Source organism: Ornithorhynchus anatinus, chromosome 7 (genome assembly GCF_004115215.2).
Source record: "Ornithorhynchus anatinus isolate Pmale09 chromosome 7, mOrnAna1.pri.v4, whole genome shotgun sequence".
In the NCBI taxonomy this organism is placed as follows: domain Eukaryota; kingdom Metazoa; phylum Chordata; class Mammalia; order Monotremata; family Ornithorhynchidae; genus Ornithorhynchus; species Ornithorhynchus anatinus.
The window spans coordinates 51661410-51687677 of NC_041734.1; the positions used below are offsets into that span (position 1 = coordinate 51661410).

General features: G+C 43.0%; 1 protein-coding gene across 1 annotated transcript in view; it reads right to left on the bottom strand.

The window, feature by feature from the left end:
- Positions 1–26268, bottom strand: part of WDFY1 (WD repeat and FYVE domain containing 1) — a 77864-nt gene that overhangs the window by 12599 nt on the left and 38997 nt on the right. The window contains exons 4-9 of the mRNA XM_029069056.2: positions 22813–22867; positions 20038–20188; positions 18629–18741; positions 11705–11831; positions 5347–5452; positions 586–687 (exon numbers count right to left, since the gene is read on the bottom strand). Coding sequence (XP_028924889.1) covers positions 586–687; positions 5347–5452; positions 11705–11831; positions 18629–18741; positions 20038–20188; positions 22813–22867 — 654 coding nt within the window. The remainder of the gene's footprint in view (positions 1–585; positions 688–5346; positions 5453–11704; positions 11832–18628; positions 18742–20037; positions 20189–22812; positions 22868–26268) is intronic.

The window sequence follows — 26268 nt, forward strand, 5'->3', positions numbered from 1 at the left end:
TCCCCATTTTACAGTTGAGGGAACTGAGGCCCAGAGAAGTGAAGTGACTTGCCCAAAGTCACACAGCTGACAAGTGGCGGAGCTGGGATTTGAACCCATGACCTCTGAGTCCCCAGCCCGTGCTCTTTCCACTGAGCCACGCTGAAGTAAAGTGGGCCTGCCAAACCTGCCCGGTGGCCCTGCCTGGCAATCAGGTAAGCCCCTTCCATGTCTGCTGTGTGGCCTTATACAAGTCACTTAACTTCTTTGGGCCTCAGTAACCTCTTTTAAAAAAAAAAATAAAAGGGATTAAGAGTGTAAATCCGACGTGAGACGGACTGAGTCCAACCTGATTAATCAGCACTTAGAACAGTGCTTGGCACACAGTAAGTGCTTAACAAGTACCATGATTACTATTATTATTAGGAGGAGGTAAACCTTGATAGACTACTGCCTCCCTTCCTTTCCCAATCAAGTATCCACAGTTATGTTGGTTTTGAGGCTACAACCGCATAAAGGGGTGGGGGAGGAGGCAGTCCCCTCCCAGACCAACTGGAACCAATCCCTAAAACGCCATAAACACACCTGTAGAGATTATCTTCTTACCTGTCTTAATCCTAGTGTCTTTGTGTCCCACATCTGCTTTATATTCCAGAAGAAAGGTTGTTCACATTTTTGACAAGAGTCACTTTCTAACCATTGAGGCGCCTGGTAAAGAAGGAAAAAAAAAAATCAATCACCTACTGTACTTTTGGGTTTTTTTTCCTGTAAATGACTATTCAATAGGAGCAAACTTGCTAGAATTTATTTTTAAATTCTCAAAGTTTGGATGTTAACCTATTTATTTGCTATAGGCTCAGTGTTCAATAATCACATGCATAATCCAATTAAAATAACCACTATTCTGGGGGGGGGGGGGTTTGTTTGCTTCTTGTTTTTTTTTAAGGACCCTAATGGGTAATAGGATTGTGTCTGATCTGATTGTCTTGCATTTACCCCAGTGCATAGCACACGGTAAGCACTTAAATGCTGCAATTACCATTAAGAGCTTCTGTTTGAAGAAGGAACTGGAAAACCACTGGAGGTTTTCAAGGACTAGAGTGCTATGTGCCAAACAACACTCGAGAAAGATGATCCGGGCCGCAGAATGAAGTACAGTCAACAGAAGGGAGAGTTTGGAGGCAGGGAGACCAGTGAAGAGCTAACAAGGAATCCAGAGCGGAAATAACGTGAGCTAGAGCCAAGAGAGTGGCCTTATAATGGAGAAGATGGAGTGAATCCAGGAAAAACGGTGGAGGAAAAAACAGCAGAATTTAATAAGCGACCATGAGATATGAAAGGCAGACAGGAATCAAATGTAACACCAAGATTGGAAGGTTCGTTTCATCGATCATATTTATTGAGCACTTATTGGGTGCAGAGCATTGTACTAAATGCTTGCAGGAGTACAACAGTAGTGGTAGGCACGTTCCCTGCCCTCAACGAGCTTACAGTCTAGAGGAGGAGACAGACATTAATTTAAGTAAATAAATGAAATTACAGATATGTAAAGAAGTGCTGTGGGGCTGAGGGAGGGGTGAATAAAGCCTGCAACACCCTAGTGCAAGGGAGACGCAGAAGAGAATGAGAGGAGACGAAATGAGGGTTTATTCGGGGAAGGCCTTGAAGGAGATATGTTCTTACTGAGGCTTTGAAGGTGGGGAGAGTGAACTCCCGTTGGATTTGAAGAGGGAGGGAGTTACAGGCCGGAGGGGTGACGTGGTCAGCGGTGAGATAGAGAGGATCGAGGTACAGTGAGTTGACTGGCATTAGAGGAGAGAAATGTTTGGGCTGGGTGGAAGAGGAGGAGGCAAGGTGATGGTGTGCCCTAAAGCCTACCGTAAAGAGTTTCTGAAGCCGAGGTGGATGGGCAACTATTGGAGGTTCTTGAGGAGTATGGAAACATGGCTGAATGTTTTAGTAGAAAAATGATCCAGGCGGTAGAGTGAAGTATGGAGTGAGGAGAGAAGGAGGTCAGCAATTAGACTGTAAGCCCATCAATGGGCAGGGACTGTCTCTATCTGTTGCCGATCTGTACATTCCAAGCGCTCAGTACAGTGCTCTGCACATAGTAAGCGCTCAATAAATACTATTGAATGAATTTGTACTCAAGGCGGGATACGATAAATGCTTGGAATAATGGGGTAGCAGTTTGGATGGAGAAGAAAGGGCAGATTTTAATGATGCTCTGAAGGATGAATGGACAGGATTTGGAGACAGACTGAATATGTAGGTTGAATGAGAGAGACGAGTCGAGGATAACACCGAGGTCACGGGCTTGTGAGCGAGGGAGGTTGGTGGCGCTGTCTACGGTGATGGAAAAGTCCAGGGGGAGGGCAGGATTTGGTGGAAATATGGGTTCTCTTTTAGACATGTAAAGTATGAATTCTTGGCAGGACACGTGGCTCAGTGAAAAGAGCCTGGGCTTCGGAGTCAGAGGTCATGGGTTCGACTCCCGGCTCTGCCGCTTGTCAGCTGTGTGACTGTGGGCAAGTCACTTAGCTTCTCTGTGCCTCAGTTACCTCATCTGTCAAATGGGGATAAACTGTGAGCCTCACGTGGGACGACCTGATTACCCCGTATCTTCCCCAGCGCTTAGAACAGTGCTCTGCCCATAGTAAGCGCTCAACAAAGGCCAACATTATTATTACCTGAAGGCGGGAGGAAATACGAGACCGCAGAGGAGGACAGAGACCGAGGCTGGAGATCTCGATTTGGGAATCACCCGCACAGAGACGGTAGTCAGAGCCAGGGGAGAGAACGAGTTCTCCAAGGGAGTGTGTACAGCTAGAGAAGAGAAGGGGACCCACGACTGAGCCTTGAAGGATTCCCACACTAAGAGTTGGGAGGCAGAGGAGAAGGCCGTGAAAAAGAGTGAGGATGAGCGGCCACGGAGGTAGTAGGAGAAGCAGAAGAGGGCAGGACCAGTGAAGCCAAGGACGGATAATGTTTCCACGTGAAGGGGGTGGTTGATAGTGAAGGGAGTGCGTGTGGCCCGGTGGAAGAACCGCGGGCCTGAAAGCCGGAGCTCCCGGGTTCGAGTCCCGGCTCTGACACCCATTCGCTGTGTGACTTTGGGTAAGTCACTTAACCTTCCCTCGCCTCAGCTTCCCCAGCTGTAAACTGGGGGCCATAATACCTGAACCCTACCTCGCAGGGGTGTTATGAGGAGTAAATAACTAATATAAGGCGCTTTGGTAATTAAAGCACCACCTAGAAACACAGGCATTATTCTAAGCGCTTAGTAGAGTGCTCTGCACGTAGTAAGCACTCAATAAATACGACTGAATGAACTGAGAGGTCGCAGAGGATGAGGATGGAGTAGAGGTCACCGGATCTGGCAAGGAGGAGATCGCTGGCAACCTTTGAGAGGGCAGCTTCGGTGGAGTGAAGAGGGCGGAAGCCAGATTGAAGGGGGTCAAAGAGAGAACTGGAGGAGAGGAAGTGGAGGCAGCAGGGATACACGACTCATACAAGATTTCTGTTTATGGTGCCACTGTCAGCTGTGTGACTGTGGGCAAGTCACTTCTCTGTGCCTCAGTTACCTCATCTGTAAAATGGGGATTAACTGTGAGCCTCACGTGGGACCAACCGGATTACCCTGTATCTACTCCAGCGCTTAAAACAGTGCTCTGCACGTAGTAAGCGCTTAACAAATACCAACATTATTATTATTATTATTATTATTATTATTTGTTAACAAATGCTTAACAAATGGGGTCAAGGGAGGAGTTTTTTTTTCGATGGGGAGAAGAGCATGTTTGACAGCAGTGGGCAAGAAGCCATTGGAGAGTGAACGGTTGAAGACGGCAAGCAGGGAGAGAGGGAGGGGACAAGCGTTGTGATGAGATGCAAAGGGATGGGGGTGGAGGCCCAGATGGAGGGGGTGGATTTTGAGAGGAAGCAGGAGACCTCCTTTTGAGATATGTTAAACACTTAGAGAAGCAGCGTGGCTCAGTGGAAAGAGTCCGGGCTTGGGAGTCAGAGGTCATGGGTTCGAATCCCGGCTCTGCCACTTGTCAGCTGTGTGACTGTGGGCGAGTCACTTCACTTCTCTGGGCCTCAGTGACCTCATCTGTCAAATGGGGATTAACTGTGAGCCTCACGTGGGACGACCTGATTACCCTGTATCTACCCCAGCGCTTAGAACAGTGCTCTGCACATAGTAAGCGCTTAACAAATACCAACCTTAATTCAATTAATTACCGTGTTCCAGGTACTATACTAAGTGTTGGGGTGGATACAAGATAACCAGTTCGGACACAGTCGCTGGCCCTCACGGGGCTCACAAAAGGAGGAAGATTTAATCTTCATTTTATAGATGAGGTAACCGAGGCTCAGAGAAGTTAAATGACTTGCCCAAGGTCAGAAAGCAGAGAACTGGGGAGCCAGAATTAGAACGCTGGTCCTCTGACTCCCAGGTCTGCATTCTTTCCACTAGGCCATGCTACTTCTCCAAAAAGGAGGATGGGTTATTGTCTACTGTCCTTGGAAGGTGAGAATGACATTAGGAAGTGAGATAAGGAGCTCAAAGCTTAAGGGTCGATGCGGAGCCTCCGGTGCACCTCCGAAGCACCTCTGCAAACCCAGGCCAACGGTGACCATAACAGGGATTGCAAAGATGCTGATCTCCTAAGGGCATTAAACCGCCTCAGGAATAGCGGACCTCATCGAGACCAATTCGTTGAAACGAGCTACTTTCACGCTTCTTCATATCTCTTCCGTCTTGGACCCATCGCTTGTACCTTTCCTCAAGCCTACGGTGCCCATCCACTCTTTTTTTTTTTTTCTTTTAATAGATTTGTTAAGCGCTTACTATGTGCCAGGCGCTGTATCAAGTGCTGGGGGAGGTACGAGCAAATCAGGTGGACTCAATCCACACCTCACAGTCTTAATCCCCATTTTACAGATGAGGTGACTGAAGTCCCCAGAAGTTAAGTGGCTTGCCTAAGGTCACACAGCAGACAAGCTGCAGACCCGGGAATCCCTTCTTCGAGCCTTTCTAAAAGATCATCTCCCACAAGAACTCCCCAGTTCCCTTCCTTCCTCTCCACCTGTTTCACCAATTGACACTTAAGGGCAGGCATTACGTCTTTCAGTTTGACTGGGTTTCCCCAACCACTTTGTAAGCGGAGCAATCTGCCTTCGTTACGCGTTCGGTAAATACCGTTGCTGATGAGATGGGGTTTGCTCCAATAATACCTGCGAGGCGGCGGCGGTATTCGGCAGTGAGTTGTGGCATTACCGTGCCGTAGAATGGGGACGCCCCTGCCGACGGAAGCCTTAAGGGATCTCTCCCACCCAAATCTATCTAGACTTTACTCCTACCTCCTCTCTGCTGACATCCATATTCCAAACTGCGATTCCACCATCGGACGAACAGGAAATTAGTTGCCTTGTCAGTTGAAGGTAACAAATGGACTGCACCTTGTCACTGAAAACGAAGCACATAACATCCGTTGGGCTAAAGCTCGGAGCAAAGGGAAGGTCCTCAATTTGCCTACATTTCAGTCTGTCTTCCTCCTACAAGTTCTAAACTAAAGCTTGATGTGATGCCAATTTTAGTATTACATCCTAATTCAACTACTCTAAGCGCCCAAATGATAGCGCTGTCAAATCTCGTGGTTACTGTAATAACTAGATGGATAGAGAATTAACTACAGCCCCAGATTTCATTCCTCAGCTATACAATATCTCGCCATGAAAGGCCACAAAGTGGAGAAAGACATAATAATAATTTAGCGCTTACTATATACCAGGCTTAAGAGAAGCAGCATGGCTTAGTGGAAATAGCCCGGGCTTGGGACTCAGAGGTTGTGGGTTCTAATCCCTCTGCCGCCGCTTGGCAGACGCGTGACTTTGGGCAAGTCACTTCCCTTCTCTGGACCTCAGTTCCCTCATCTGTAAAATGGGGATGAAGACTGTGAGACCCACGTGGGACAACCTGATTACCTTGTATCCACCCCAGTGCTTAGAACAGTGCTTGGCCCATAGTAAGTGCTCAACAAAGGGCTTCATCAGGCACTGTACTAAGCACTGGGGTGGATACAAGCAAATGGGTTGGATGCGGTCCCTGTACTGAAAGGGTTCACAGTCTTAATCCCCATTTTACAGAGGAGGTAACAGAGGCACAGAGAAGTGAAGTGACTTGATCAAGGCTACACAGCAGACAGTGGCAGAGCAAGGATTAAAACCCATGACTTTCTGATTCCCAGGCAGATGATCTATCCACTACACCACGGTGCTTTGGAAGACTCTGTGTTATAGGAAATGTAGATGTAGCATTTGGGTGAAAAAACTCTTAGGTTGAAACGACCGTATAGCACTGCGAGCTTGTATTTACCACAGCTCAATCTGCCCAATTAAGAATTTAACATGGGGGCAATTATAATAGTAGACTTTTAGAACCAAATATGCATTTTACAAAAGCCACTTATTAGGAAGAATTATATACGATTTCATCAGTAGCTGGAGAGGAGGATGAATTATACAAAATTTCATCAGTAGCTAGAGAGGTATGCCTAGAGGGCAAGGACTATTAGCCGAATTTTTATTTTCAATCTGGTCTGAAAAATGTTACAGGAGAATATGGATTCTTTATTTTAATCTAGTAATGTTCCAGGTTTCACGTATTGCCACTTTTTGAGGTTGCACTTTAATAGGCCTCTTGCTTTTCTTCCCTGAATCTCAGTCCTTTTTAAAATCTAAACACAGAGTAAAAAAAAAAAAATCTTTTTGTGGTTATGCCAAAAACATGCTCCATCTTTAACTGAAATACAATCTTCCTTCGATCCAATACTTCATTTAAAAAAAGGTGAACAGTGTGGGTCTTTAAATATATACAGCCTTTAATTTTTAAGCTCTATTTTCATATTATTTTGTATGAACCTGATAAACCAGTGTATCGTCTTTCTGGAACCAGCCATCAATCTGTTGATTCATTGGTTTCATTTGTACTGTTAATGGTTTTTACTAAAATAATTGATGGATTATTCTAGGTACAGCACACTCAACAAATTGCACAGAAAGCTTGTATTTTCCTACACATTTTTGCTTCTTTGTGCTATAATTATTCTCCCCCTCATTTCAGACCTCTTCCTCTGGTCATTTTGTTCTTTCAGCCAACGTTTCTGCTTGGAGAGGGTGCTCAGAATGTCACCAGTCTTGCTAAGTTCTGAGTTAAATTATCTCCCAGCCTTGTCAAAAGCTAAACAACTTGACCACAAATCTGTACCCTTCATTATGTTCTCCTAGTGTCTGTAAGACCAACAGAACATGGACGCAATATAAGGACTGAAGGATGAACATGGGATAGGTGACTCAAACCTTGCCACTAAAATCTGCTCAAGCGAGTTTTACAGCTGACTTGTGGACAGCCTATAGGTAACCACAAGAATTAAATGTTTAGCCATTGCTTTAATGGAAGAAACCCCTGGGAATTTTGTCTAAAAGTGGTGTGGGACCCACTTTGGGGGCAGGGGGAGGAGGGGAGGCGGCAGGGGAATTGCCCCAGTGTGGGACTGGCATTTATGGACTCTGTGGGGTGGAAAGAGACAAATGTCCTTTGCCGGAAGGAGGTTTTGGTTTCCACCAGCCCAACCTGAACCAAGTCCATAAAGTGGGTCGGGAATTTCCACTTTCAAATTTGCCCCAAAGAGCATGTTACTTGTTTGCAGAGAGGGGCAGGATGGATCAGACCAAGAGAAGTAGCGAGGCCTAGTAGATAGGGCATGGGGGGCTGGGAGTCTAATCCTAGCTCTGCCATATGTCTGCTGTGCAACCTTGGGCAAGTCACTTAACTTTTCTGTGCCTCAGTTACCTCATCTATACAATGGGGATAAAGACCGTGAGTGCTATTGGGACAGGAATTGGGTTCAACCTAATAACTTCTATCTATCCCAGTGTTTAATACAGTGCCTGGAATATAGTAAGCACTTAATACCACTAAAAACAAAACGAAAAAACCTAAGGAAGGAGGGCCCTGATAACTGAGTTTTGTGAAGAGTGAAGTATTAGCATTTATTGAGCACCCACCTAATGCATTACACAGTAGTAATGCAATAAGCATTTCAAAAGTACAAAATGAAGCAACAGATTCCCCACCCCTAAGGAACAAGATAACCCATTATGGAATGAAACAAAAGCTGACTACCCGAAAAGAAACTTGAGGTTGTAGTTAATTTGTCAGGCACTAATTTCCTCCTTCTCTCCCTCACAGTGAAAATCAAGATTCCATTTGGAAAGACTGAATAAGCTCTCCAACTGAACTGAATTCTACAGCAGTCAAGGAAATTTTTAAAAAAAGTACCCACTCTTTCAGAAGGAATAAAAAAACCTTAAAAATGTCATACTGGATCAGACCAGTCAATGTTCTACCCAGCTAGCTTTCTGTCCCAAATAATTCTTGAAAGAATGTGATGGTTTTTCATCTCTGCTCTCATTTTTCCCTTGAACTACCCTACCATGGATCTATTGTCCTTAAATCAATCTTCATCTTTCTCAAGCTTCCTAAACTGGACATCAACGTGAAAGATGGGGGGAAAAAAGCATTTCTGCATTCATAAAAGTATGGCATGTCTACACTTCAAATATGTGCAATTCTGGTCCTTAAATCTTAAAGAAGGCATAACTGAGCTGGAAAAGGTACCGAGCAGGGCAAAGAAAATAATTGGGAAATTGAAGCAGCTACCACAGATGAAAAGATTAGGACTCTTTAGGTCGGGGTGGGAAAGATGAAGACATACAGGGGACAGGATTGAAGTTTAAAAATCTAAAAGGATTTGGAGGAGAAATACCACAAGCATCAGGAGGCACTTAATGAAACTTAATGAAACTTGAAGATAGTAGCTTCAAAACAAACAAAAAGAAACACTTCTTCCCAGTGGGTGGTAAGCATATGGAGTCTTAGCTCAGAAAGATATTCGGACCCAAACTACCATAATCGGAAAAGAGTTTAAATATTTTCAGGGAGACGAGATCTATATTAGGCTATTAAGGAATATGTTAAGGAAATTAGGTAATTGACCCAAAAGGACATCAAGACCATCACACTGTTCTTCTAAACATGATTTCACCATGGTCAGAAACAGAATCGTGGACTCACTGTATCCTTGGTCTGACCCAGTATGTCATGCCTTCGGTTCTTGTCTAATTTTTCTCTGTATTTTGGATGTCAACCTTAAATGTATCCAAACTCTTCTTGAAACTATTGGTATTTTCTGCTTACCCAACTAAACCTACTTCCCCACAGTGCAACAGTCTTGCGCCTACTACCTTCAAGCTGTAGTGGATTCCCCCTCGTTCAGAAATCTGAGACACAGGAAACCACAATTTTGTGTCTGGCTCTTCCACACGCTTTTTATCTCCAAGTGCATTTTTTACCCCTCAACCAAGAGGTAAACCACACTGATCCTAATCCAGCTTCAAATACGTTTAAAGAACCATGTATTACTGTAGCAGCTTTTAAAATGGGAGTACTCCTTTCTGGTCTAATTCCCCTTATGCACCTGACCTGCCATTCTTTACGGGCTTTCCTATTCTCACTTGGGTGAGTTTTCTTATTTTTTAAAGGGTGACTTTTTTCTATCAGTGGCCGGTTTTCCTTATCCATGGAGCTATCTGACCAACGCTCGCACTTCTTTTTTATTATTGTTTGATCCCCACATTTTACCCAGGTTTCGAATATCAAGTTTTAAAGAGATTCCAAGATTCACTGTGGGTTTTGTGGTGACTTTCAGACTTTTCCTACCTAAGATTTAAAGTTCATCATAGTTCTCTATTCTAAACTTTAGAATCCCCGTACTGGGTATTTTGGGCCTTCTCGCCCCATCGAGAATGCTACATTTCCTTGTTTCGTAACCATTATTGCCCTGGATTCCCCGCATGTTCCTCGTGCATCAGAACTTGGCCATGACTGAAAATTACATCCACTATATCATTTTTCTTTGGGTGTTCTGGAATAAGTTGTGTCAGAAAACAGTCATATCTGTACTGTTCATTCTGTCAACCTGTGTGTAATTGAGATCGCTCACTATTACTAACAATTTTAGTTCTGAAATTCCTCCATTCTCGTCTAACATTCTCTGCTCACTTTTCTCAGCACAGTCCCATTATATCTGTTATATCTATTTTAAATATATGGTATATTATATATCATCTGAGAGCTCGGACAAGAGGCCTCAGTGCAAGAGGGTCCAGTAGGATCATTTGCGGGATAGGTCCATTTAAGGGTTTATTTCCATCTGATCGTTTTCTTTCTTGCAGAGCTTGCTTTCTCACAATAGAATGTTAACTTCTCTGTGCCTCAGTTCCCTCATCTGTAAAATGGGGATTAAGACTGTGAGCCCCACGTGGGACAACCTGATTCCCTTGTGTCTACCCCAGCGCTTAGAACAGTGCTCGGCACATAGTAAGCGCTTAACAAATACCAACATTATTATTATGACCGGGAAGGCACAGAATCAGCTGGCAACAGTTGATCCCATAGGCTTTCTCACTCCTATGGTGGGAACCATATTTGGGGAGGTGGTATTTTAACTTCTTCAATCGCAAGGAAAATTGAAGCCCCGAAGTTGAGAGGGACCGGATTAAAAAGGAGCCCAGAGAAAAGGCCTCTTGAGAGATCTTAAAAAAGCACACATCCCCAATGTTAAAACAGTGTTTGACACATAGAAAGCACTTAACAAATACCATAAGAAGATATTGACACTATACAAGCGATCAACTTAGAGAAAAAATTCAAATATTTAAAAATAAAAACTGTACATAATTCAGGACTGATGCACTGAACTGAAGGCAGTTTTGGAGGAAGTGGGGGAGACGTGTCTCTAATATTAAAAGTTCAATTACTTGAAGCAAAGATTTAAAGTCAAATCAAGGCTCTTGGAATATGACTGTCAAAAAAGGAGCTGTAAATTCTAACGAATAAAGTTATGAATGTATCTTTCTAGAGAAGGGTTGCAGTGTCTTATCAACTAGGGTTATTACATTTCTATTCTCCCACAGCTCATTTGGGTATTCATAGTACATTCAATTTCAGACTTACTGTGGGGCAGGGAATGTGTCTGTTATATTTCTATATAGTAGTCTCCCAAGTGCTTAGTACAGTGCTCTGCACACAGTAAGCGCTCAGTAAATACAACTGACTGACAACTTTGACTACTGACTGCTTGTATTTAACCCCACCTATGTTTAGGATCCTGTATTTCCACTGACTGAAAGAAGGCAGTACAACACCTTATCTTTCCACGCATGCCATTTCCATTCCTTTCAGTCTTGAAAGTAGCTACGAAAAATGTAAGGTTAATAAGGTAATCGTGTTCAACTTTATTTAGTGCTTTTTAAAAAACCCATATACCTCTCATATTTGTACATTATTAAATCTCATTTACTCTTGGTGGAAATAACTTGTATAAGCGCCTCTATGCACTGAAACTGGTGACGAATGGATAAATGGACATTCTCTGGTAGGCCACAATGGCTGAGGAGATGAGAGAAGTTTGATACTGCCATTTACTCCATCCTTCAGCCCGAAAAGGGCTCGCTCGCTTTTCCTTGATATCTGGAGTCAACCGATGCTCAGTGAGATTTTTCTAAACCTTTCCTCTCCTTCCACCTACTCCTGTAAAAAAGTAGAATGCCAGGAACCCACATTTGATAGAATATTTGATATAAAGATGTCACATACTGATGGCCCTGAAGCAGCAGCGTCCGGCCTTTTCTTCCCCCAATGTCCCACATAATGATGCTGTTGTCGGATGCTCCCGAGAAGAGTAATCGTTGAAGGGGATCCCACCACAGTGAGGCAACACTACCTGGGGAGGGTTAAAAAAAGGTTTAATCCACTTTCCAGAAAACATAAATATCTGATAATGCCTGAAGTTTATAAGGAGATGAGCATCTATCTTGTACCATCCAAACATTCTTTTTCACGTAAGCGAGGGGTGGACCAGATAGACTAACAAGGTCCTATTCAGTTCTGAGAGTCCGTGATAACTGGAGCAAGCAAGAGGGAATCTTTTAGTATAGGCTGGAGGCTGACCAGAAACACCGTAAGTGCGCCTAAGCAGCGTGGCTCAGTGGAGAGAGCCCGGGCTTGGGAGTCAGAGGTCATGGGCTCGAATCCCGGCTCTGCCACTTGTCAGCTGTGTGACTGTGGGCAAGTCACTTCACTGCTCTGCGCCTCAGTTCCCTCATCTGTAAAATGGGGATGAAGACTGTGAGCCCCACGTGGGACAACCTGATTCCCCTGTCTCCCCCAGCGCTTAGAACAGTGCTCGGCACATAGTGAGCGCTTAACAAATACCAACATTATTATTATTATTATTACCTATGACTATTCATTGGGTTTTTCAACTCAGACACCAGGAATGCATTGAGACAGACTTGTCCAAAGAATTTCATATCTAAAATGAGATTTTCATTCTGGCTCCCCACCCCATTCCGAATGAGAAGAGAAAATCTCATCTTAATCTTGCATTTCCATGGCCATTCCAGTAGCATCGCAACAGATACCCCTACAATTCTTGGGGAGACTCCTGGAGAGGTTTTTCAAAGACACGTTACATTCGGCATGCCTGCTGATCGGAAGAAACAAGGATCCTGTATGCCCAGAAACTACAGTTTACAAGTATAGGAGTTGTACTTTATTACTCTGAATGAGAAGGTACGAAAAAACAAAGTTCTTATACCCTTCTATGCGCACTGTTTGCAAATTCATTTGTTCTTTGTCTTTTCTACTGGACTGTGAGCTCCTTGAGGGCTTCTGTTACTTCTGCTATACTCTCCAAAGCGCTTAATATGGTGCTTTGAATGAAGGAAGTGCTCAGTAAATCCTACTGATTGACTGACTGACTGATAGCCAGAGTTAATCGGCAACAACAGTTTTGGTTACCCATTTGACTCAAGTTTCTCCCAAGATGCTATACACAGTCGAACTATGTTTACCCTGGTGGTAGATTAGGATAAAGATCAGCTTAAAGAAAAAAACAAACAAAAATTCCTGAAAATAAATTTCAGATGTCATGCTTGGTAATAGATCACTGTCTTTCAGATAACAAAAAATAAATACATTTAAGCTCTAATCCTTAATACAGACTCGAAATAAATGCTTGCTTTGGTTTGATGATATTGTCGGATATGCGATGGATCCATGCCATTATTTTCCCCTACTCTTTTCAAAGTTATCTCTGCTTACTGAAATTTTTTTCTGGACCTCAGAGTCAAATAGCTAGGAAAATTTTTGCTAGCAGTGTATGTTGGGTCTAAATGAGCTGGTAGATCTATAACACAACTGTGCAAAAAAAAACCACACCTTCCATCCTGTCACATCTAGTTTACCTGACATCTAATTTGTTGCATTTTCAGTTGGAAGCAATTATGTTTTAAAAGCAAGTTTTCTCATATCCTCTTCAGATTCCTCACTTATGTAACTCCCCATCTCTATTTCACATTTATTGCTGCCTGCCTCGCAAATAAAAAAAAATCCCATTATCTAGAGCTCAGAATCCCTGAGTAAGGACAGACCTGAAATTTAATCAGTGCCCGCCAGACAACCAGCCAAATTACACTTCAGAATTGCCGGTGACCTCAACAGTAGGGAGGACCTCAACGAGAGACTGAAAATGGAAATTACCCTGCCACATTGGCTTTCTGATAAATGGCTAAAGGAGAAAACGCTCTGCTTAGCAGGCAGTGTTCCATACTCCCCTTGGGGCGGTGGTTGGTTACACTTGGATTGGAAAGTCTTTTTCTCTTTCGGGCCAGAATGACGGGACACAGCTATTGAGGATGATGGAACTTATATGCATCTGTAACATGGGGATTCAGACTGTGTGATCCATGTGGGGCAGGGTCTGCGTCCAACCTGATGAGCTTGTCTCGATCCCAGCGCTTAGAATAGTTCCTCGCATGTAATAAGTGCTAAACAGGCATCATTTAAAAACCAGAAAACCAACAAAGAAAAACCCACTTATCCAGAGTGAGCATCCACCACCAGGAGCATGGGTGTGACCATCAAAACCCCATCCCAATTTCTGGGTATTCCAAAAGTCAGCCCTGCTCAAGGCCATCTGGAGGAGGCTCTCGGGAACAGGCAATTGGGAAGAAAACCCTGCTTCCTTTAATACCTTAAAGCTCTCCAGAAACCTCTCAGCACTTAGTACGGTGTCCTGCACATAGTAAGCGCTCAATACATACCACTAATCGATTGATTGATCTAAAAAACAAAGCCAAGAACAAACACTCCAAGAGAAGGGAATCAGACAAGGAGCAGTATTAATGCCTGTAAACTCATTTTGGAGATGGAATGTGTCTGCTATTTCTGTGGTACTGTACTCTCTCAAGTGCTTAGAACAGTGCTCTGCACACAGTAAGCACTCAATAAATATCACTGATTGACTGGTCTCCCGTTACCCCAGTCGGCATGCAGAGTTACTGCTCAGATGATAGAAGTGGACAGAAGATGAGAAGAAAAAGGCTTCTCTTTCCCCACAACACCACTAGATTTACCCGAGGGTTGCCAGAACGGAGCATACAAAGAGAAGAAATGCTCCCATCTTCTTTCTTCCCCCTCCAGGGCTACTTGGAATTATTTTCCTCCCAGGGTTTTCAAATACCAGAGCTCTCAACTATTGGGGTAAGTAGCAGGGGGTGTTCATCAACACCACCTCCTTTTTCCGCTGTCTCCTTTTTCCCTAGCCTGCATCTCTGAAACTACCCAAGAGACTCATATGTGAAATTTAAGATTCTGCCTTTGCTCTGCCCTTCCCAAGAGGAGATAAATCTCGCCATGCACTTTTTAAAAAGGGAGATTTGAAGCATGAAGGGGATAATTCACCAAGTTTCATAATAACTCTCTCTGTTCAATTCATTACTCGACTCTCTAGGCCTTCCCACTCTTCATTCCATTTCCCACCCCCATCCTTCTCCGACACTGGCCTTACCCAGAGCCAGCAACCATTGTCTAAAGAGACAGAGAAGCACGGGTTTGGCTTTTTCTTACCATTTTTGAAGGTTCCTCAAAAATATCTATCCGTGGCACCCAGATTTCAGGGCTCAAGGAGCACCCAGAGCAAAGTTACATTTTTCAATCCTGTGTATACCACTGGAAGATTTGGGATGACAATGTTTTTGCCAAGATTTTCCATTTGAAATGCGGGTTTTTCCTTGGTGTTCTGATAATGGAATTTTATTTTTCTCCAATTTGTTATGCAAAATGCTTGAGCGTTACACTTCTTAGGCAACTCAAATCACTGATATCTCTTTTCAAATCATTATTTCTGAAATAGTTCATCAACCATTTTTTTCATGTCCTACAGCATTTTTCACAGGAAGGCCTAGTTCGTAAGAGCATTCTTTAAATTGAGAGGATCTAAGAAAAATTAAGAGGATTTGCCGGTCCTCGAAATTTGCTAACTTTTAGTGAAAAGAGGACTTGTGATTCAACTGTTTTCAAGTTCCATTAAATTGCTGGAGCTTCCTCCAGAGGATTCCCTCTTTCAGCTTATATGGCTAATTTAATAACCTCAAAAAGATTCAGTATAAAAACAAGATCAAGAGCAACATGTCTATAACGAACAAATACAATCCTGTCTCTTCTCATACACTTTCCAGTGATTTCCTTTTCCTAAAACACCATTAAAAACACATTTCAATTTGGGGCTTTCATCAGAACATGACCACAAAAACATGCATTGTATGACACTTTGGCATTCGGTGAGACTCCTTTACTGCTGTGTGGAGAAAACTCTAATAAAGCCAACAGCCTTTAGAAGCCCTGAAATAAGCCTTGCAGGCACAGAAAGAGTAAAAATGATGTCATTTCCCCCTCTCTGCCCCTCAGGACTCATCATCTCTATGTGGATTACAAAACCGGACAGATCAGTAAACTAAAAGGTAAAATTACGGGGACAATTCTTCCAAAGGATAATTTTACAGAGGTAAGAGCCAAACAGATGTTTTAGAAGAGGAATGTCCCAGTTTAATCCACCCAGCTTCTTCTACCCGCATGTTTTTTGTCTTTTCTTGTTCAGGCAGCCAATCAGCGGTCTTTACTGAGCACTACTCTCTAGGCTGTAAGCTTGTTGTGGGCAGAGAATGTGTCCATCAACTCTTGTTACATTGTACTCTCCCATGTGCTTAGTACAGCGCTCTGCATACAGTAAGCACTCACTAAATATGATTGATTACTCTATGCAGAGAACTGTACTAAGTCCTGGTGAGAGTACAATGAAGTAGAAACAATCCCTGCTCTCCAGGAGCTTACAGTCTGTGGGGTAGACAAACATTAAAAGAAAGTACAGGCAAGAGCAGCAACCAAAAATAAAAATGTGTAGTAAGTGTGGTGAGGTTGGGGTGGGGATGAAATTGGGCGACTAAGTGCTTAGGTGGTGGGACTAGGTGAACAGGTGAGGAAATAGGGAGGGAAATAAGGGGATGACAGCTTAGTCAGGGAAGGATTCCTGGAGGAGATATGACTTGGATTATAGTCTTGTGCAATTTTCCATTTGCCATCCATCTGATCTAAACTTGACTGATCCAATCTCCATGAGCTCAATCAGTGGTGTTCACTGTGTGCAAAGCGCTGTACGTGCATGGGAGAGTACACTGCAATAGTGTTGGTAGATACGAACCTCAAGGAGCTTTCAATCAAGCGGGCGAGGCATTAAAATACATTATAAATAGAGGAAAGAGCTAAGTGTAAGGATACGTGCCTAAGTGCAGTAGGGATGGGGTGAAGTAAAGTGCTAAAGGGATACACCCAAATGCACTGAAGACTTGGAAGGAGGGGAAAAAAGGGGAGGGGAGGGGAGAAGTCAGTCAGGTAAGGGTACTTGGAGTTAATGCGATTTTTTAAGAGCTTGGAAGAAGGAGAAAATGGAAGTCAGTTGACTGTGAAGGGGGAGAGAGTTCTAGGCCAGAGGGAGGAAATGAGCAAGAGGTAGATGGTGAGAGACAAAAATGAAGGTAAAGTAGATTGGCATTAGAGGAGTGAAGGGTTCGGGCTGGGTTGTAGCAGGAAGTGATCGAGGCTAAGTAGGGTGTGGAGAGCTGACTGAATGCCTTAAATCCAATGATAAGGAGTTGCCTTTCGATGTGGGGATGGATGGACCACCTTAGGAGGTTCTTGAGGAGGGGGAAGACACGGACTGAACTGTTTTTGGTTTTTTTTTAGAAAAATGATCCGGGAAGAAGTATGAAGTTCGGACTGCAGTGGGGAGAGAATAGCCGCATGGAAGAAGGCAAGTAGGCTGATGCGGAAGCCGAGGCAGGATATGAAGATTGTTTGGATCAGTGTATCGGCAGTTTCGATGGTGAGGAAGGGGGAGATTCTAAAGATATTATGAAAGTAAAACTGACAGGATTTGGTGACCAGTTGAAAACATGGACTGAATGAATGCTCCACTGTCCTCAAGTAGAGATCCGTAATAAATTTATTTATATTAATGTCTGTCTCCCCCTCTAGAGTGGATGGAGAACGTGGCTACCAACTCTGCTGTACTGTACTCTCCCAAGTGCTTAGTACAGGGCTCTGCACACAGTAAGCGCTCAAGAGCTATCACTGATTGAATGAATGAAATAGATGAGTCGAGGATAACGCAAACATTATGGGCTTATGAGACAGGGATGATGGTGATGTTGTCTACAGTGATAAGACAGTCGAAGGGAAGAGAAGGTTTGGGTGTGAAGCTGAATTCTGCTCTGGACACTTTAGGTTCGAGTTGCCATCCGAGGAGAGAGATCCTTAAGGCAGGGGGAGATGTGAGACTGCAGAGAAGGACAGAAGTCAGGGCTGGAAGGGTAGAGTTGGAAGTTATCTGCATGGAGATGGAAGCTGAAGCACAGGGAGAGGCTGAATTCTCCAAGGGAGTAGGTGGAGATAGAAAATTGAAGGGGACCCCCAACTGAGCCTTGAGGGACACTCCCAGAGTTAGAGGATGGGAAACAGAGGGGAAGGGGCCAGTGAAAGAGACGGAGAAGGAGCAGTCAGATAGGAGAACCGGGAGTTGGGGGTGTCAGTGAAGCCAAGGTTGGATAATGTTTCCAGGAGAGAGGACTGGTCTGCAACATCGAAGCCAGCTGAGAGGTCAGGGAGGATTAGGGGGAAGAAGATGACTTTGGATTTGGCCAGAAGGAGAGCACTAGTGACCTTTTACAGAAGGTGTTTCTGTGGAGAGGAGGGGGCGGAAGCCAGACTGCAGGGGGTCAAGGAGAGAACCGATGGAGAGGAAGTACATACTCAGTTTTAGAAGTGGAACACCTACTACTGAAATGTGCAGAAAGATGATCATCTGATCATATGCTACATTCCTAGAGCAAGCAGAAAATTTGCAGTTCAATTAGCTGGTTAGTTAAGTCCGCAGAATACACATTGCCAAAAACAAGTATGAATGTTCACTGAAATGAATGTCATTAGCCTTTCAGGTTCCCCTCTGTGACCACGTACATACTCTGACATGACCTACCGACTGGTAATTTTGGAGAAAAACTCATTAATCTAGCACGTGGTCTTCAGAACAGTCTCCAACCTTTGCAAGCAGTGTTTTATGTTTTAAGAAATTATCCAGCCTAGGCAGTGAGGTGGAATAGTCTGTGTATTAAGACGACTTACCTTCATGCCCTTTCAGGGTTGTAATAACCGAACAGGTGTTCTGTTCAAGCTTCAGTAGGGTGATCTGGCCAGAATAATCTCCCACAAAAGCATGTTGGGTGTCAAAATCATATCTGAATAGAATTCGTCAAGGACAGGTAATGAATTATTATTCTTGTTCTCCAATGCCTACTTTAAAAGCAAACGGCTCCCAGCTCCCGTCACAAGTCTTACATCCTAAAAAAGAAAAAAAAAGCATACAAAAAGACGCTAACTACAGACAAAAATTAACCCTTGAGAAATGGAGGCGAGGAGACAACCGTAGCCACACGAGGGCTTGGATACTGCCTTTTTTCATTTTTTCTAAAATGCTTAAAATTCCTGCAAAGATTATGGAAGAGACCATGGATAGCAAGTGCAAATGAAAAATGTCCCGCAGCAGGAAGGTTCATTGGAGCTTTAATTGTAGGATGTTTTTCAAAACAGTGAGAAACGGCTAGCAAAATGTACCGGATATATTTATTCATTTGGTCTAGATATTTCAGCTTGGACAGTTTACCTGCACATACTGGCAATTATTTTATCATTATTCAAATTACGGAGATGTTTTTCAGTGACAAATGTGTTTCTAAAAAAACCAAAAAACAAATATCAAAGCACAGTCGCTCATCGACTTCAACTTGCTCAAAAGCAAAAGGAGTTTGAACGTTAACATTAGACACAGATCGTGCAATTCTGACAGTGACCTAACCAGAACAGGAAAGGACAAAATGGGAACTGGATTGCGACTTCTTGCTTCAGTCATGTTTTCTTCAAATTACTCTACAATAACCTATGTTTATCTGGAAGAGTCATCCATCGGCAGAGCAAATTTTGCTTTATTATCAGGCGTAGCATGAAGAACACGACCTCTTTCCTGTTAAAAATAAAAACCCGGGCAGAAATCGTCTCCTGTGATGGTCTCCCAGCTCGATGTGGGACCTCTGGAAGCGCTATCTGAATATCCTCCCACTTATTTAACAATCTAAGCTTATGATGCTACCAAAATGATGCTTAATACAAACTACACCTGTTTGGAGGAACACTGTTCTAAAATGACAGGCATATAAATCTGATTCATAAGGAGGCTGCTAAATATCTATTACAGAAATAAATATTTCAAGGACTAAATGAAAACGCCACACTGAAAGGAACAGAAATTTCTGTCTTTCACATCAGAGAAAAAAATATATATATATATATACTTTCAAATTAGAGAATTCTTTAGCATCTTAAAATTCTTACTCAATGTTCATCAATTAAATTCAAAACTGAAAATACACTTCATATGTCTTGTAATGAAGGTTAAAGCCTTTCCACCTGATTTGCACAGACATAAAAGCAAGACCAACAGAAAAGGCCAGGGGAGTATGAACCCAGTTGTAGGATACTGTAAGCACGAAGCCCAGGAGGTGAAGAAGTGTCTCCCAAGCATGCTCCCACTCCTCGTACACATCCAGCTGACACACTTGTCATGGCCTGTGCTGATGACCCATTCAGCTCCAAGGCAGAAAATAACGGCAGATACTCGATTTTGATGAGCTACAGGCCAGGGAGAAAAAAATGTATTCACTTCAATTAGAAATGCTACCAAGAGAAATCACCTATCTATATTTATATCTATCTATATATATATGTATATATCTCCTCTACTGGAGAAAAATAGATTCCCAACATGCTAAGGCCCTTGAAGGTGACAGGTTCACAGGAATAATAATTGGAAGAATTTCTCTATTTTGCTTAATAGACCTAAGAGAAAGGCAAGAACTTTGGATTCTAAATTTAATTGGCCAATGACCAATAAATGGTAAAACTAGATGAGTCTCTGACCAACCTGGGCCTCAGGCTATTTGCCTGCCTTATGAATCACTCAACCAATGGTATTTACTGAGCGCTATGTGCAAAGCACTGTACTAAGCGCAGGGGATACCAACAGAATTAGCAGAAATGTTCTCTGCTCGTGACGAGTTTACAGTCTAAAACACACTTTCATAAATATATGTGTGATGTGAAGGGTTAGATGACCTAGTCTTAGAAAGTATTTTGGCATGACAAGAGACTGCCCGTTTTTATATAGATGAGTTACCGCTTCTTGAAAATTCAAATTACCAGTAAGAGGTTTGGGGCTAAAATATTTTTTAGAAGTTAAATTCACTTCTGTGCTTTATTAACACAGGGCTGCATTTTTATTGATTGAAGTACTAAGTGTCATTTTACATACCGGTCTTTTGGGGCTTTAACTAAAATTTTCTTTTTAGAAAATAAAAAGCTGACCAAAGTCATAAATTCTCTCCCTTTTTGTATACTTTCTAGGCAAACACTAAGGCAATCTTTTGGATGAGGAAAAGCAATTATTTGAGCTGGAGGGTACATGATGAATTTTAGTATGCTACTTTGAGCCAGATACAAACTAGCAGGGGAGCAGCGTGACGTCATAGAAAGAACACAGGTTTGGGAGTCGGAGTAGCTGGGACTTAATCCCGGCTCCACCTCCTGCCTGCGGTGTGACCTTGGGACCTCAACTGTAAAATGGGAATTGAATGCTATCCCTTCTTACTTACACTGTGAGCCCCATGTAGGTAGGACAGGGACTGTGTCTTCCTTGAGCATCTTGTACCTACCCCAGATCCTTAGTACAGTGCTTGGAACATAGTAAGTGCTTAAATACCATCATCATTATGATAATACCCATCAAAAAATTGTTACGGTGTTCATTTTATAAAGAGCCTTCACGTCTTTTATGCACAGTTTTACACTTACTGTACATAGTAAGCGCTTAACAAATGTCATTATTATTATTATTACAATGGGGCTTCTACCCCCTTTTCCCTCATACCCTCCTGTCCTCCCAAGAAATATATTTCTTATTCTCTTGTTCAAAAGTATAGACTGCACTGCACAGATTAAGTGCTCAATAAATATGACTGATTGATAATTACAATCTAGATCCACTTTTGCTGGAGATTGTGATGCACCGCGTAGAAACAGATGGCAGGGGGTATGTAACCTCCCCCAGGGCAGATTTTACACACACCAATTCTAGATCCTTTAAATTTATTATTGTTCAAGAAGCATCTGAAGAAGTTCAACTTTCCAAAGCACCTTAGGCTGGGTAAAAAACTATTTTTCATCATTAAAACAGTACGTGTCAGGAATTTTAACACTCAACATTAATCATAGATATTCCCTAAAATATACTGCATTTCAAGATATTTGGACCACCCAACTCCTCTATTTTAAACAGTACTTATGTCCTGTGTCTGAGGACAAGATGTATGAACTTAATACTGAGGTTAAGAAACTGTGATTCCTCATTTTAAAAGTTCTAAAAGGTAACGTAATAGTAATAATGGTATCTGTTAAGCACTTACTATGTACCAAGCACAGTGCTAAGCAACGGGGTAGATACCAGGTCATCAGGTTGTCCCACATGGGGCTCACAGTCTTAATCCCCATTTTAGAGACAGAGGTAACTGAGGCACAAGAGAAGTTAAGTCACACGGCTGATAAGTGGCAGAGTCAGGATTAGAACCCACTACCTCTGACTCCCAACTCCATGTTCTTTCCACTAAGCCAAGCTGCTTCTCTTGTTTAGACAAGACATGTTCAGACATCTAACATCTTTAGACAAGATAAACATAAGTCAATGGGAAAAGCGTAAAAATTACATCCACCATTTCTAAAACACGTCCCATGAGAAAACGTTTGATAACTATAAAATAAAAATGCTCCCCTGCACCTGTTAAAACAACAAATTCAGAGCATTCGCTAACAAAATTTCCTTTCAGTTTGACCTGTTAGCAGCATACTAAAACTTGATGCGTGATTGCAACTCTGAAAATTGGCATGAGTTTACAAGGCCTGAACGAAATATCACCATGACCGCAAGCCTTTCGACCTTTATATATAATCACTTGGATCAGTACCATATAATTAAAGGTAACTGGATCTGATGCTGGTGAAGAAACTAGAAAAATTATTATTCTGTGTATTATTTATATTTCCTTTTAGGATGCTTTGTCAACAAAAGTGTAATGAGAGTTAATAAATTCAACTGATTTATATATTTACACATTTTATGTACAAACTCGACTGCAGCAGGAGGCTAAGGTTCCAATTCTTAGGCACTTCCAAAGTGATTTTGCTAGGAAAACAAGGATGCATACCTGGGTAGGTCTTGACGAAGTTCATTTTATTAAAATCCTCAGAAACATGAAATTCCTACAATCAAAAAACAGCATCACCAAATTATTCAAAAATCAAACAGGCACAACGGCTAAAGGGAACGTCTAAGGAGAAGCAGCGTGGCCTAGTGAATAGGGCACAGGCCTGGGAGTCAGAAGGATGTGGGCATCTAATCCCGGCTCTGCCACTTGTCAGTTGTGTGACTGTGGGCAAGTCCCTTAACTTCTCTGTGCCTCAGTTACCACATCTGTAAAATGGGGGTTAAGACTTTGAGCCCCATGTGGTACGGGGACCGTGTCCAACCCAATTTGCTTGTATCCTTCCCAGTGCTCAGCACAGAGTGAGCGCTTAACAAATGCCACAATTAATTAAGGTCACAGTGAAATGGAGAAATAGTTAAGGAGATGCAGCAATCGGGAGACTAGCTTTAAGACAGCGTGGCTCAGTGGAAAGAGCACGGGCTTTGGAGTCAGGACTCATGAGTTCGAATCCCAGCTCTGCCACTTGTCGGCTGTGTGACTGTGGGCGAGTCACTTAACTTCTCTGTGCCTCAGTTCCCTCATCTGTAAAATGGGGATTAAGACTGTGAGCCCCACGTGGGACAATCTATGTCTACCCCTATGTCTACCCCAGCGCTCAGAACAGTGCTCGGCACATAGTAAGCGCTTAACAAATACCAACTTTATTATTATTATTATTAAGACTTATTTAAATTGTTTCCTTTACCAGAACTTCTTTCAAACTACCATCTCATTTCTTTGTAGGACAGTTTTACACAAAGCAAAATATTTTGAGTTGGATGCAGCATTCTTACTTACACACTCCTCTTTCCCTAGTTCCCAAGCATGTAATGTGACTACTTCTAGTTGTTTACACCAGAAATTCGTCAAGGAAAATGAATTATTAAAACCACACAAGGAGGGCTGCAAGATGCCTGTTAAACAAAGGGCTTTACTGCAGTCAAAAATAAGGCCGCGAGCCCATGTATGGAACTGTGTGGAAGAACTGAGTAGATTTTCCAGTCAGTATTTCTTTTAAGGAAAGATCGAACATTGTCCGATCTTTCCTTAAAAGAAATACTGACTGGAAAATCCCCTCCACGGCCTGAGTACTGCCTAATTCGCTCTTGCTTCCCTAGACAGCAACAACGATGACGACTGCTGACTGACTAATCTTGTTTCAAAATAAAATTGAGAATTCTGTTATGTCCTCATTTCAACAAAGGGATTGTACTGACCTCTTGTCAACCCCTGATTTTGATATGCAAGGAAATAAATGCCAATATTCGGGAGTTTACTTTGTGGGTACACACTTATGCAAAGAAAAGTGTTTAAGGCAAAATGAGCGGATAAAATACAAATTGGGTGAATGCGCGGTGCACTGGTTTCCTGCCCGGGGGGGGGGGGCACGACTCTGCTTCGCAATAACTAGGTCAGAAACAGACGCCGGAGGCAAATAGTACAGGTTACATTTCCTCACTAAATTCCCTCTACTGCCCAGCCTGCACTCTTCCGTCCTCCAATGGCAACTTGCTCACCGTCCCCTGATCTCGTCTATTCTCGCTGCCGACCCCTTGCCCACGGCGTAGTGGCTAGAGCAAGGGCCTGGGAGTCAGAAGATCATAGGTTCTAATCCCAGCTCTGCCACTTGTCTGCTGTGTGACCTCGGGCAAGTCACTTCACTTCTCTGTACCTCAGTTACCTCATCTGTCAAATGGGGATCGAGACGGTGAGCCCCACGTGGGGCAAGGTCTGTGTCCAACCTGATTTGCTTGTATCCTCTCCAGCGCTCAGTAGAGTGCGTGACATAACAAATACCATAATTATTATCATCCTCCCTCTGGTCTGGAACTCCCTCCCTCTTATCTGACAAACACCCTCCCCACCTTCAAAGCCCTACTAAAATCACACCTCCTCCAAGAGGCCCTCCTCGACTAACCCCTCATTTCCCCTAATTATCTTCCCTTCTGCATTGTCTATGCACTTGAATCTGTACCCCTCTGACACTCTGATACTCACCCCACCCAAGGCCCAGAGCACTTACATGCATATTATACGCTGCTCCTTCCCCTGTCTGTAATTTTATTTTGTTAATGAAATGTACATCGCTTTGATTCTATTTAGTTGCCATTGCTTTTACGAGACGTTCTTCCCCTGGACTCTATCTATTGCCATTGTTCTCGTCTGTCCGTCTCCCCCGATTAGACCGTAAGCCCGTCAAACGGCAGGGCCTGTCTCTATCTGTTGCCGACTTGTGCATTCCAAGCGCTTAGTACAGTGCTCTGCACATAGTAAGCGCTCAATAAATACTATTGAATGAATGAATAATTTATCTTGATATCGGCCTCCCCCACTAGTTTGGAAGCTCTCTGAGAGCAGGAGTCATGCGGATCACGTCCATCGTGCGTATTGTACTCTCCCAAGTGCTTAGTTCAGCGTTCTGCACACAGTAAGTGCTCCATAAATATTCTTCATCGATCAGGTGTCTGAACAACCATTCAACTAGATACCACTGTGTGTCTACGACTTTCCAGGAAGAAAGCTAAGAGCTTCCAAATATCCCATTTATCCTTACAGTGTCCTTACAAGAAAAGGCCGAGGGATCACTGCCTCTGAACACTCACTGCAGAGCTAATTTTTTTTAAGGGTTTAGGCATAGTTGCCATTTTATGGGAATTCCCGATGTTCAACACGAGAATGGTGTACTGAGATCATGGGTTACAAAAGTTCTGATCAAAGAGGCCGACTTAATAGGTAGATGCCGAGGTACTACTTCATAAAATTTTGCCTACAATACACTAACAATGATCAATAACAAGCATCTTTAAATACATATATTCCCCCAACATCTCTCAGATACCTGCTCTTCTCTCACACTGAGCTAATAATCATAAGGATGATATTCATTAAGTGCTTACTGTGTGTCAAGCACTGTAGATACCAGAGAATCAGCTCGGACACAGTCCCTGTCTGAGAGTCGAAGTGGGAGGGAGAACGGGCATTGAACCCCCTCTTTAGAGATGACAAAACTGAGGCAAATGGAAGCTTAGTGATTTGTCCAAAGTCACACAGCAGATAAGTGGCACACCTAGGATTAGAACCCAGATCCTCTACCCCCAGGCCTGCGTTGTCTATGCATTTGAATCTGTATCCCTTTGGCATTTTGATCCTCACCCTACCCCGGACCCACAGCCGTTTCTCCATTCTCCCTTCTGTTCATTTTGCTCTGTGGACGCCGTAACTCCACCTCTTTTCTAATGCCGTCTCTAATAAATTCACCCAAGAATGGATTATGTCATGACCCAAGACACAGCTAACCTACATAGGACCTTTATTTGCTTAAACAACTTTTATGAAAACAGTCTGCTGGGCTGCAAATGTTTTTAGGTATCTATACAAGTTTTTGTTCATGCTGATCAACAAATAAATCGTAACAGC